The 14,136-nt window shown below is 36.4% G+C and overlaps 2 protein-coding genes across 3 annotated transcripts; both read right to left on the bottom strand.

Annotated features, from left to right (window-relative positions):
• Positions 1-647: 647 nt before the first annotated feature.
• LOC147480899 (uncharacterized) lies at positions 648-8,083 on the bottom strand. Of its 2 annotated transcripts, none has more exons than XM_086577847.1 (6): positions 7,780-8,083; positions 7,483-7,695; positions 7,294-7,389; positions 6,848-6,993; positions 6,128-6,359; positions 648-1,172 (listed from the first exon to the last, which is right to left on the bottom strand). In XM_086577847.1, exons 1-6 carry the CDS (start codon positions 7,912-7,914, stop codon positions 891-893), a joined length of 1,104 nt encoding a protein of 367 aa, XP_086433973.1. In that variant the 5' UTR covers positions 7,915-8,083; the 3' UTR covers positions 648-890. The 2 variants fall into 2 exon arrangements, with proteins under 2 accessions (XP_086433973.1, XP_086433972.1); XM_086577846.1 differs by lacking the exon at positions 648-1,172 and adding an exon at positions 5,619-5,893 and having other exon boundaries at positions 7,780-8,053.
• A 2,806-nt stretch (positions 8,084-10,889) lies between these two features.
• On the bottom strand, positions 10,890-13,015 carry LOC147480898 (uncharacterized). The gene is made up of 2 exons (XM_086578777.1): positions 11,883-13,015; positions 10,890-11,649 (listed from the first exon to the last, which is right to left on the bottom strand). Exons 1-2 carry the CDS (start codon positions 13,013-13,015, stop codon positions 10,890-10,892), a joined length of 1,893 nt encoding a protein of 630 aa, XP_086434903.1.
• Between the last annotated feature and the right edge of the window lie 1,121 nt (positions 13,016-14,136).

Below are 14,136 nucleotides of genomic sequence, written 5' to 3'. Positions count from 1 at the left end.
GCAACTAGAGTAAAACAGAAGGAATAGTAGATAAAGACAGTAGTAATAGGGAACCACCAAGGCACGTATTAGACTGTCCTTAAGGAAAGATTTCGCCCCTTCCAGTGGTGCAGAAAGACAGCAGTGGCGTCTTCCTCATAGGATTCAATGGTGTATAGTAGTTTGACTTTGCACTAGAACAAACTACTATCTAGAACAACAATATAACTCTCTTTAGCGGCTACAGGAAGAAGAGAAGAAGAATAGGGCAGGTACGAGTTTTTGTTTCTCTGAGATGGGTTTCTATTGAAGTATTTTCCCTCTATAGACTCACAATTCTATTTATAGATGTTAGGTCGGTCTCCTAAACAGATAAGGAAGAGAAACCAACTCCTAATAGAACACCGAAACTTGCTGCTCAAGAAAAAAACAAAACAAGTTTAAGCAATTGGTGAAACCACTACCCACAACAGTAAGCCCAAGCCCAAGCCCGAACCCGATGTTCATCTCCTCCCCTTTGCACACACACTAGTATTTAGAAATACACAAAAGATTCCAACACATACCAAAACGACAGAAAGAGTAAAATCGGAAAACATTTATTTCAAATCCGGGCTATTTGTCCTTACTAGTTATTTTGACTCGAAAATTGTATTTGTGAGTGATTATTTTGGCCCAAAATTGGTCCTCTGGACTATTTTTTTGTTGATTTATTTACGAATATATATGAAGTTATTCTTCAGGCAGTAACAGTATGCATCCCATACAATGATACAAGACACTCATAACAGAACAATAATGACTAAAGCAACATTTTTTCTAATCAAATTGGTAATTTCGCTATGACATCCCCACAAGAATCACGGTCTGTACGTTTGAACAAACTTTGGGAAAGTTAGCCGAATATCTAATCAGAAGCACAACTTCTTAATCCATTTCCTAATCTTTTTGTTTCCCTTTTCTTCATGATCATCTGTGGGAGTCGGCTGAGCAATGGGTTTAGGAAGGTAACTTTCACCTAGTTCCTGGATTATGGCCTGTGCCCCTTCCACAAATCTCCTAATCACTTCTCCTGCTGGAACAATATCGTTAACAAGGCCTACTCCTTGTCCTGCTAGCATCACCATGTCTTTCAACTGACCAACTGTTGTCGGATTTGCAACTTGTCCTGCAAACCGACGAAGAACGAGCTCCTATTGTTTTGTAAAAGCAAAAGCCAAAAACAATGTAAGATGGACAAATGTTCTTAACGAAAGACTGGTTTAAAAAGACTGTTGTAAATACAAAACTCTTCACGGTGAGGCGTGAGAAATAATGGAAGAATGTATAGTAACATATTTCAAATGAGGGCAGCCTATCAGATATATCTGAAATTGAAGAATGATATTATTATAGGTTAAACTTAAGTGTAATACTGTAATGAACGATCATGAGGCAAGTGACGAAGCAACCGGCGACATATGTGATACATAATTCCTGGTACAAAGAAGAAAAATTGCTTGCATATTTCGTGTTAATTGCTCTAGTCTTATGATGATACGTTCAGGTTTCTTGTTAGGGGTCAAAAAATGAAAGCAAATTGCATGTAAGTGTTCAGACTTGAGTGTTTTCATCTTTCTTTGGTCCCAGAGCTTAGTCTTGGCCATACACCCAGGGGGCAGGGCTTGTCACGGAAGAAGTTGTGATTTAGAGACAGTCGAGACGAACATTTGAAGGCGTCAATTACACCGAGTTCAGTACATGATAATTGATCTTAAGTTTGGTTAGGATGGATTTCCCATAACCTTGACTAGTACAGACATTAACCAGCGAGGGGTTACTTGAGACTAAGACGTCGTCAACTTATTTGGAGTAAACGGGCGTTTGGGCAAAATACAATAGCCTGTTGTTTTGATGCATCTTAAACTTTGGAGCATCTAATTCTAAACTAATTGGTGATGACTGATGAGTGGAGAGGCTTTTATATTGTCTTGCTAGGCTTTAAGGATCCCACGTGGGACTGTACTAAGTATCTCAATAGAGTTGTAATGGAGCTCACTCATTTCAATCAATGTGTTTCTAAGGCTAATAGAACACTACACTTGAGGTAAAGATAAATAAATGTTCAAAAACGAACTTAAGCGGAATATGTTAATGTCATGTTCCTCAAGATTTGCTTTACTTTGACTCCAATATCACGGCTGAGGATGGAAAGGTTATCATGGTTTTGATAGAATCACCTCAATCAAGCTATAAGAATGTAGATACTAGCTAAGGGTTTGACATGATGACAAGTTACTTCAATGTTAGTTTTATTTGGAAATTAGGTATCTTCTTTGTTAGAAAAATGGATTTGTACAAATCTATTGAGATATGAATGAATAATTTGTCTCCCAAGTTACCCCACTTGAAATGAAATGTGAGAGAAAAACCTTTTCGAAAAGGTGCACTGGTTCGAAACAGTGTATTATGCCGAAAAGGTGCGACCTTTCGAAATAGACACTGGTTCGAAACAGTGCTCAATGCCGAAAAGGTGCGATCTTTCGAAATAGACACTGGTTTGAAACAGTACTTTATACCGAAATGGTGCGTCATTTCGAAACATGTGACTTTTCAAAGAGGTGCCTAACTTTTTCAAAGAGTCACTGTGTTGTTTTGAAAATGCACTTCTCACCTATAAATAGTGGATGAATTTGGAGAGAAAGATACACCATATCACACATTTTTTATCTTTCTCTTCTCCCTTTGTTCTAAGTCAAATATCATGTTGTGTTCGCTGGTTCTATAGAATTGAAGTACTAGCTTTCTATAGAAGAAAATTCGTTCTATCTTGAGAGACAGTTTTCCATCAACCTTTAAGCATCGTGAGGGAGAAAATTTGTCTTAAAGACATAGTGGTTCTACACTAGGCTCGGATTTAACAAAGAAATACAAGACACTTACAAGACAAAAAATTTGTAATGTTTAGTGATTGGTAAAGAGTAAGTTCCTAACAACTTAAAACATATTTCTTGCCTTGAATTAATTTTGGTTATACTTATTGTTAATGCACTAACAATCTTGAAGTGTTTTGTTCACGTTTCGTTGAGAAGCGGTGGTCAAAAGATTAATATGTGGCAGAAACGTTTTCTTGCCATAGTTCATTACTATGATCTTTTCATGCGATGGGACAGGTATGTATTTCTAGTTAATTACACACTCATAAATTATATTTTAGCAATTCTTTAGTAGTGAACGCTAAGGTGACTTTCGAAATTCCTTCAATCCGTTTGAAGAGATGTCAAAGAAGGGAATGGTTCACGTACTGATTGAATGGAAAGTCGATTTGCGTCGATGAAGTGCTTGAAGCACACTAGTTTGTGTTCAATTTAATGGACGTCCAGTAACTTAAATAACAACCATGGTCTTTGTAATGGTCTTGGCGCCATATGGTTTGGGTTTAAACAAAGATGGTTCATTGAACATAGGTAGAATTAAAGTGAACTTGACGAAAATGTGCGACTGTTTGAAAAGGCAAACACTTGAAAGCGGAACCAAAATATTTCGAACAAGACACTGGCCTGTTGGTAAGATAAGGTTCAAGACTTGGAGTTTTTGTGACTCTTTGTGAACATAACCAATAACCAACATAAGTACTAAATGGTTGACTATTTAGTCACGTGAATGTCAACATACTTGTACGCAAATTGAGGTCTTAGAAGTGGTTAGACGTACACTATATGAATGACATGTGACATTTTTAACAAGACGCCTCACTTTAAAAACATATATCTGAATGGTTTTCCAATTTATTGACTTTGTCATGAGAAATTGAAAAAATGTGGGGGATTATGTATCTCCTTTGAATTAGTTAATTCAAAATTGGAAATTTGTTGAAGCATTACTCAAAAGATATCAAATGTTAGTGGTGTTTTACTCTATGAGATATGCATAAATTTCAAGAAAATCCTCATAGCAAACGCGCAAAGGGAGGTCCACTATAGAATCAGAATTCATAACATTGGACAAGGTTGAAGAAAAAGCAGAGTGACTTCGAAATTTCTTAGAGGATATTCCAAACTGGGCTAAACCTGTGCCAACAGTGTGTATACACTGTGACAACCAATCTGCTATTGGTAGAGCACAAAGTAGCGTGTATAATGGAAAGTCTCGACACATCCGTCGTAGACATAACACCGTTAGACAATTGCTTTCAAATGGAGTTATCTCAATCGACTATGTAGGATCAAAATATAATATTGCGGATCCGCTTACAAAAGGTTTAACAGAATAGCAAATGGAAATATTATCAAGGGGAATGGGATTAAAGCCTTTGAAATAATCAACCAAGAGTCCTCATAATGGAAAAACTAACCTAGTTGATTGGAGATCCCAAGATCTAGGTTCAATGGGCCAACTGAATTATATATGTGACTCAGTGAGCACTGAAGAGTAATATTATGCTCTAACCCATTCTTATATAAGACAATGCATAGCTGCCGCGAGACTAGGATAAGTCAAGCTTTAAATAATTTATTATATCTTAGAAAGTTATGTTATCCAAGTGGAGTATTGCATGATACTCTTTATAGAAATCACATATGTTAGTGCGAAGTCGCTTCTATGAGAATTTTAAAGGCAAATGTCTCATAAGCACTATCTGAAACCAAGAAGTGTTCAAGGCTAAAATGAACACAAACGTGAGAACTAACAGTATTCCAAAAGGTACTGCGTGAAGATGATTGTCTAGGTTTATACAAACGGCTGACAGTTCAAGAATATTAATTGAAGTCTACTGATCGTCCAATTAGATCCGATCGTCTTTTACTAAGGCAAGTTAAAGGCCTCCCATGCTACTTGAACTGATGCGGTATCTTTTTATTTGTAAAAGAACAGAAATCCGATGTTTATAATAGAAAAAAAAGGCATATCTTCATTAATGTGGGGGATTGTTAGAAAAATGGATTTGACCTGATGCGATATCTTTTCATTTGTAAAAGAACATAAATCCTGATGGTTATAATAGAAAAAGGCATATCTTCATTAATGTGGGGGATTGTTAGAAAAATGGATTTGCACAAATCCATTGAGATATGAATGAATAATTTGTTTATTAAGTTACCCCACTTGAGATGAAATGGATTTCACTTAAAACAGTACGTAAAGAGAGAAAAACCTTTTCGAAAGGGTGCACTGGTTTGAAACAGTGTATTATGCTGAAAATGTGCGACCTTTCGAAATATGCACTGGCTCGAAACAATGCTTTATGCCAAAAAGGTGTGACTTTTCGAAATAGGCACTGGTTCGAAACAGTGTTTTATGTCGAAATGGTGTGTCCTTTCGAAACATGTGACTTTTCAAAGAGGTGCCTAACTTTTTCAAAGAGTTACTTTATTGTTTGGAAAATGCACTTCTCACCTATAAATAGTGGATGAATTTGGAGAGAAAAATATATCATATCACATATTTCTGATTTTTCTTTTCTCTCTTGTTCTTAGTCCAATACTATGTTATGTTCGCTGATTCTATAGAATTGAAGTATTATCTTTCTATAGAAGGAAATCCTTTCTATCTTGGGAGACAGTTTCCCATCAACCTTCAAACACCATGAGGGGTAAAATCTGTCTTAAGGGCATAGTGGTTCTACACTAGGCTCGATTTAACAAAAAAATACAAGACACTTACAAGACAAAAGAGTTGTAATGTTGGGTGATTGGTAAAAAGTAAGTAGAACTGAGTTGTATATTCTTAACATTCTTAATAATACAATGACGTCAATCCTTCCATCCACGCCCTTTCTTCAACAAGGAGAACAAAAGGAAAGAATCACGAGCCGACAATATCAGTACATATGTGAGTTTGACTATTCTCTCTGTTGAACACGTCATTTCCCTTGTAAACTCAGCAGGAAGATATACTGGCATATGCTTTGGTTGTTGTATGTTCTTATGATGGACTGGGGCAGGTTGGGAAACAGAAATTGTGAGATTCACAGTCATGGTTACTGTTCATCTTGGATAGATTTTTTATGTTTCTTAAGATATTTAAGTGTTGTAGTATTCTCTTAATACAGTGGTTTATTTTATCTCTGGTAATTGTGGATCATGAAACTTCGACTCACCAGACGTTTATGCATATGTATTCATTATGTTCAGCTTTGGATGATGAAGTTCATAGAGAGAGAACTAACCTCAGAGAATATGTCGGAGTAGCCGATGATGGGTTGACTCTCGTCATTCACCAAATCATCATACTGTGGTGATTTCCTCCATTTTTGGTGGAAGGGTGTGTTGAGACAGCGGACAGGAGCCCTCCATGTGAGCCGTCCATATAGATCAGTACGGTCGGTTTGTTGTTCAGTGTAATGGAGGAGCTGCTGTTTGTAGTACTCGTTTGCATAAGCTTCTTTGGTTGCTACGAACCTGCAGAAGTGAATATGCTACTGTGATTAACATACGGAAGAAAAAACCAACAGAACTTTTAACGGATTGATTAAGGATCTAGAATAGGGTTCCAATTATTAAAATGCCTAGAGCGTCCTGCTTTTCAAGATTGTCAGCAAGTTTTCTCATTTGGTTCAATTATATTAGTGAAGTAAAGAATCTCTCATATACGATAATTGATAAACAGTTACCAACATCTAAATGAAGCAGATTAATCCTGGCCCCTTGACTGCCTTGATTTCAATAGTCGATAGGGCTCTGTATGGTTTTAAGTTGTGAAGCTCGCAAACAGATGCTAACTAGAAAGTAGAAACTATAGTTAATGCTCAGAAGCTCGATGACCATCCCAGGATTAATAGTCAAAGATTGGAGGACCATGAGCTAACTGGAGGAACCCTTGTTGCAAAGCACTTAGGGATAATTCCCCTTAAAGACTTAAATTGTACTTCAACAGTATGATTACGTACCTTGTGCCTACACATATACCCTTTGCACCTAAGGAAAGTGCGGCGACATAACCACGAGCATCACTGATAGATCCTGCCGCAACAACTGGAATACCCCGATCTCCAACCAAATCCACTATTCTAGGTAGTAAGGCCATTAAAGCAATCTGCTCGACAAGAATAGCTTTCATTAACAAGAAATTTCATAAATTAGTAGCCTTCATAACACTCTAAACCACTTATCCTAGATCTTCTAGCTCAAACATAAGCATATATTAAGGAACCAATCCGATCGGTGGATAAATTACAAGTCATTGAAACGAAATTTGCAGTACTCCAGTAAGTATATTTTACAAGAGATACTATTTTATTTATGGTAATCCCAAACCTATACCACCAATGATTAGATAATGTATTTGTGTATGTAAATCTGTTGTGTACACAAAGAAATTGGGCAAGAGACAAACCGTTCCAGCAACGTGACCTCCAGCTTCAACACCTTGAGCAATGATGCAATCCACCCCAGCCGCAATAGCTCTTTCCGCTGCCTTCACAGATCCTACCTACAAATACACCCCTATAAATAATCGTTCGAGGGAATTAGGAAAAGGAACAAAAAAAATATGAATATGGTGATGAACTGATGATATGGCTACCTGATGTATAACTTTAACACCATGTTTATGAGCTTCATCAACCATTTCTTTAGGAAACTTTCCCCAATAAACTTCCATACAAGACAACTTTTCATGAAAAATTGCTTTTACAGTTTTCTCATTATCAAACTCCAATAAAATTCCTGCTCCAAATGGTTTATCCGTCAACTTCTTAGTGTCCCTGATTGCTTTCACTGTCATATCATAATTATCCTAAGAAACAAAAAACATTTAGAACCCAGACACAAATAAAAAGTGATAGAAAATTGAGAGTGCGCCGTGGTCGAGAAACCATACAACTGGGCTTGCAAGAAGACCGATGGCGCCTGCGTTGGCTACAGCAGCAACGAGTTCTGGTCCAGAAACGTCGGCACCCATTGGTGCTAGTATTATTCCTTTCTCGAATCCTAGAAGCCCTCCCACGTTCATCATGCTTTTTCTTGAAATGCCGTTTAGGCCAAGAATGAAGCTCTTTTGGAAATATATATATGTGGAATGAAGCAGAGGAATTGAGGTTTGAGCGAGTTTTTTTTTTTGTGTATTTGGAAGGCGCGCACGTGGGATTGAGAGAGATTGGGTGTTACGGCTTGAAGCCCCAAAGAAAATAAGAGGCAAGAGTGGGAGCCCATTTTTGGCTGCAATTGCTTGTGGCCAATAGAAATACGACACGTGTACCAAGAAATTAAATCCCGTTGAAACTTGGCGGTCATGAGATGTGAGATCTCTTTTTTTATTTTTTATTATCTTACTATTTATGTACAAAGTTTAATTTCTCTGAAAATCACTGTTCTAAATATCAGTCGATGCGGTGTTAGGGGATCGACTCGCCTAGTCCCAAGTCGTTTAAAAAATCAGTGGACTGTTTAGGCGGGTCTAGGCAGACCGATTAGGCAGGCTAGGCCACCTCTAGGCGGTCCAGTCAATTTTTTTTTTTTTAATTGAATTGAATTGAATTGATTAAATGTTGAAAATTAAAAACCCATATAGGCTTTAGATTTGAATGAGTTTAAAAGACTAAAGTTCAATGTAAATTATATGTCACTATAAGAAAGAATACGTTTTTATATGAAGTCGATTTTCTTAAATTATTACGCATTTTTGTAATAAGTATCTTTGTTTGTATTTATTTTTTGAGTTATGATAAATGATTTTCTTCATTTCTTGTAGTACAGGTGTGTATTACTATATATATTATAAGATATATTTGAAAAAAAACCGCCCCACCGCCCGACCTCTTGCTATGAGCGGAGGGGGGGGAGGGGCCCTGTCGCTGCCTGGCTCACCCTCAATTTCTTCCAAAAAAATGACTACTATATATATGAAAATGATTTTGTTACTAAACCCTCAATCGTGAATGACCAAAAAATAAAACCCCTTCCCCTAACTAACATAAGAAAGCTCTCCATTTCTAATTTTATGTATTTTGAGAAACAACACTTTTTGGCAAGTGTTTTTCCTTGTTTGGAAAAACAAAAAGATGAAAGAGAAAAAAAAGTAATAACATTCTCAAATCTCGGTCCCCAATAATTCATATGTATGTTTATTGGTATGTTTTCTAAACCTTAATTCCCCAAACTCTTATTTTTAGTTTTTTTATAATAAATTTTATTAGTTATAATTCAATTTTGTACGTAATGAATTCAATCCATCGATTACTTGAGTCCATTACAATTTTAATTTGTTGCATAAAATTGTAGTAAATCTACTTTTGAATCTACTTAAAGCATTGATTGGAATTTCGGGATTAAATGAAAACGAAAACAATTAAAATAAATGCTAAAGTGACCACAAAAAAAATATACTGGTGTCTAAACATGTATAGTTTAAAACAATGGTGGGATCATAAACCATGTTGGCGCAACAAGCTAGTTTAGACATTTTTTGAGTTAACAAACCATCGGATCATAAACCATGTTGGCCCAAAAGAAAACTTATTGAGTTTGCATGAGTGGACTATCTATGATGAAATTGTGCCATCGTAGTATTTTAAAATAAGATTACCGACTTTGTTTCACGAGAAATATCCTAAAAAAAGCAAGAAATGTTCAGTTTCTTCTCAATCGAGGCAAAATTGTCAATTTTGACCAATTCAATGAAAATTTTACTTTTATACTCTTTTCACATAGGAGATAAACATTATCTTTCTCTTGGGCTAAGTCTAATGGTTTGGTGCAGCAAAACCCAAACCACAATAGCACAGTGTATACTGTTAGTGGGATAGCGAAACCAGACCAATGATTTGGTTTTTTCAGCCGCCAGTGGTACAGGCATGCAACCAAATTATCGTTAAATATCATAAAAAATTAGACATATCTTATTCGCCATCAGCAATAGTAGACAACAAAAAAAACAAGGTTTTTGTATACGCCACTCACACAGGCATGTAGATACCTTTCTATTTGTTTCTCTCCCCATTTTACCCTTTCTCCCATCTCAGTCTCTCTCAAGATGGGAGAAATGGTAAAATGAGGAGAGAAACAAATATTAGGTGTCTACACACTGTGTGAGTGGCGTATACAAAAACCTTGTTTTTTTGGTTGCCCACTATTGCTGATGGCGGATAAGATAGGTTTAATTTTTTACGATATTTAACGATAATTTGGCTGTACGCCTGTACCACTAGCGACTGAAAAAACAAACTATTGGTTCTGGTTTCGCTATCTTACTAACGGTATACACTGTGCTATTGTGGTTTGGTATTTTGTTCCACCAAACCATTTGACTTAGCCTTACACAACCTTGCAACAAACTCTCTCTTATATGATGTGACCTTCCAGTCAACATACACCACAAGATGATCTTAAAGATTTGTATTAAAAAATCCATGCCGTTAGATTAAGGTCGAATTAGAGGGAAAAAAAATTTGTAGTTTTTTGTTCAGTGTAGAGAAATAGTTATCACATATTGAAGGTAGCAATAGATTAAATAATTATCAACAACTTTAATGTCATTGCCACATAGACAACTTATACCTCAGTTCCGCACTCCCAAACTCCATAACTTTGTACCAACTTCAAAAACACAAAGATAAATGTTAGGAACTCTAAAAGTTTTATTCTTGTTTTCTTATTTTATATGTTGCTCTGCATGGGCCATGGGTTATAGGGGGACCCATAAATTTCATCAATCAAGGGGGTAGAATATGAAAGTAATCGCAGCTTGCGTTCTAAATTCTAAAGAAATATCATCCTCCCAGGCCTCAACTCTTGGAATTGAGGAGGATTTCGTGACTTGGTGTAATCTAACTATTGGAATTGTAAGAGAAATGGTGGAGTCGAAGATAACGAGCTAGCATATGAAGTTTAAGTGGTTAAACTTTCAAACCTCCTCGGTCATAATAAAAGAAAATCGCGCTTCTGTACTATTTTTTTTTGGTGATCAACTGACATTATTTATATATAATGAACTCATAGTGGAATATGGATATGAGTTCTATCTGCCCCCAAGACGTTCATTAACCAAGTAGGTGGTTGTGTAAGCCACTCAGAACGTGGGGGGAGATTGTGTCCATTTGATGCTATACAGTGTGCAACACTATTAGTAGATCTATTGATCCACTTAGTACAGATAAAGCAAAATAGATTATAGTCTAGTAGTGCATCCTCCAGTATATTCCTTGAAGTCCAAGAAATGTTCGATGCCTTCCTTCCCAAAAAGTTTTGAATTTCCTTCACTTCAACCTCTAGTTCGATTGAGTTTCTGAAACTCCTGCTCCACTTGATTCCTTGCAGGGTTCCTTTACATACAACCTCTTCAATAGACCCTCCTCTTCCTTTGTCAGATTCTGCAGCAATAAAAATACCTTTGTGATCCCTTAATATATAACCTAAACCAAACCATTTACTGCCTTTTTTAAAATCTGCTGCTATGTTGAGTTTCAAATTTCCAGGGTGCGGGGGTTCCCAAACTGCTGTTAGAGTAGCGGGTGGCCCTAAAACCTGTTCTTCAAGGTTGAAATTCCGAATGTAGTCGTTAATAATCAGCATCAAAGAAACACCATTAGGTTTAGAATTATTAAACAGAATTTTGCATCTCTCTAACCAAATGTGCCATGTTATAAACAAGCATGCTCCTGTCCAAAGCTTATTATCAATGGGCCAATTCTTTGGTGGACTATACCATAAATCAATCCACTCTTTTACGTTTAAGTTTTCATAAGCACTTATCCTGAAACATCAAGGTGTTGAATACCAAATATTTCTTGTAAAGGGGCAATGAAGCAAAAGGTGTTTCACAGATTCAATAGCAGTATTGCAAAGCAAACAAGCTTTGTTAGGTATATAGATAATAGTACTAAGGTGTTCTCTTGTCGGAACAATGCTATGGTAGCACTTCCAAGCAAAGAGAGTGGCTCTAGGGCTTAAATCATTATGCCAGAAAGCTAGGTTTGTGTTATATACCTATAAGAAGGTGTAATTCTTAAACCTAAACTGTGAGACACAGATTTAACACTATGTATGCCAAATTTAGTAAGATTCCATTTCAACACATCAACCAGATTTGATCGGGGCAGGAAAATACTTTGTATCTTTAGAGAGGTGTCTAAGTCAAACAAAAGATTTAATTTGTCTATATTCCAAGACCTAGTATGCATATCAATAAGATCAGAAACATATGTATATAAGTTATTTTGTACAGTATGAACAGGTACTTTACCATTAGGTAAGTTTGGAATCCATGAGTCAGACCATATACTAATATCCTTACCTGAACCTACCTGCCACACAGAGTGGTCTTTGATTATCATGAGGAATTGTTGTATGCCATGCCAGAACCAAGAGCAACCTCTTTTAGGTACAGAATGAACAACATTATTGTGAGGGAAATATTTACCTTTTAATTGTGTTGAAAGCAGAGAGCCTGGTTTAGTTATAATATACCAAAGGATTCTACTAAGGTGAGCAAGATTGTTTAGCCTCATATCTCTGATTCCTAGTCCTCCCCCTCTCTTAGATTGACATATGAACCCCCAGTTTTTCAAATAGAGGGGGTGTTTCTTACCATTATTAGTTCTCCACCAGAAATCCCTTTGAATTCCATTAAGAGTTGAAGTAATAGCTTTTGGCAATAGAAAAGTACTCATATGGTAAACAGGTATAGCAGAAGATATAGAGTTTATAAGGACAATTCTAGCTGCTTGAGAAAGCATCCTACTTTTCCAGCTAGCTAGCCTAGTATTCACTTTGTCAATGAGATGATTAAAAATCTCAGACTTTGGTTGCCCAAGGAAAAGAGTGGAACCAAGGTATTTTTCTCCTATAGTGATCTTCTTCATGTGTAACAAGTTCATTATACTAGTACTTTCATTAGAAGACATGTTTTTGCTAAAATGGATACCTGATTTCTCATAGTTTATATCTTGATCAGTGATACTACAAAAAATGTTAAGAACATCCAATAATTCATTTGCCTCATCTAGATTAGCATGGTAAAAAATAAAGGCATCATCCGCAAAAAGTAAATGTGCAATGGGTTTGCTTGTACGAGAAATCTTGATACCATGTATCTTATTGGATTGAATACGATCATTCATTCGACAAAACTTCCATACACAAGATAAAAAGGCTAGGGGACAAAGGGTCACCCTGCCTAAGACCTCTATTAGACTTAAAGAAACCATATGGTGACCCATTCACCATGATAGAAAACTGTGCAGAATTTATGCATTGAGAGACAAGGTTAACCGCCAACGTGTTCAACCCAAGAGAGTTTAGAATGGAAATGATGGTGTTCCAACTCACCCTATCAAAAACTTTTGACATATCAAGCTTGATAGCCATAAGACCAGACTTGCCTTTCTTGTGTTTCAAGGTATGCATAATCTCATGAGCAATAATAATGTTATCTGTGATTTGCCTGTTCGGCACAAAAGCACTCTAAAACGGAGAAATACAAAGGGCAATGATAGTTTTGAGTCTATTGGCAAGTAATTTAGAGATAACTTTATAAGATATATTACACAAGCTTATTGGTCTAAACTCAGAACAGGTAGTAAGATTATGGCATTTAGGGATTAGAGCAATGTTGGTGTGGTTGATATGTTTTAGTGATTGACCATGTTTAATGAAATCAGCAACCATCTCAGTGACTTTAGAGCCCACTAAATCCCATGAGGAATGGTAGAACAAGGCCGGGAGCCCATCAGGTCCTGGGGACTTAAGACCCCCAATGCTAAACATTGTGGCCTTAACTTCTTCGGAGGTGACAATTCTTAAAAAATCACTGTTCTGTTCAGAGGAGATAACAGGAGGAAAGAGAGATTGAATAGGTGTAAGGTTAACAACTTTTATATCATTCAACAGATAGGAAAAATGATCAACCAGGGTAGCACCTATCTCTTTAGGAGTGGAGACCCAAGTGTTAGTAGAGTTTTTAAGCCATTCGATCTTGTTGTATTTTCTGTGTCTCAAAGTTTTAATATGAAAATACTTAGTATTTCTGTCTCATTCTTAGAGATCTTTATCCCTAGATTTTTGTTTCCATAGCTTCTCTTCACAAGCTAAAAGATAATCACGATGTTCAGACTCATTTGTTTGAAGCAGTAAGTTTTGCTTGTTAGAAATACGTGAATTTAGGATCTCTATGTTTTGTTGAGTTATCTTGATTTGGCAGTGGATATTACCAAAAGTAGTTCTATTCCAGATCCTTAAAGCT

This window comes from Coptis chinensis, chromosome 8 (assembly GCF_015680905.1).
Source record: "Coptis chinensis isolate HL-2020 chromosome 8, ASM1568090v1, whole genome shotgun sequence".
NCBI classification, from domain to species: Eukaryota; Viridiplantae; Streptophyta; class Magnoliopsida; order Ranunculales; family Ranunculaceae; genus Coptis; species Coptis chinensis.
Note: the sequence above shows the minus strand (reverse complement) of the source record. Positions and strands in the feature narration are given on the sequence as shown.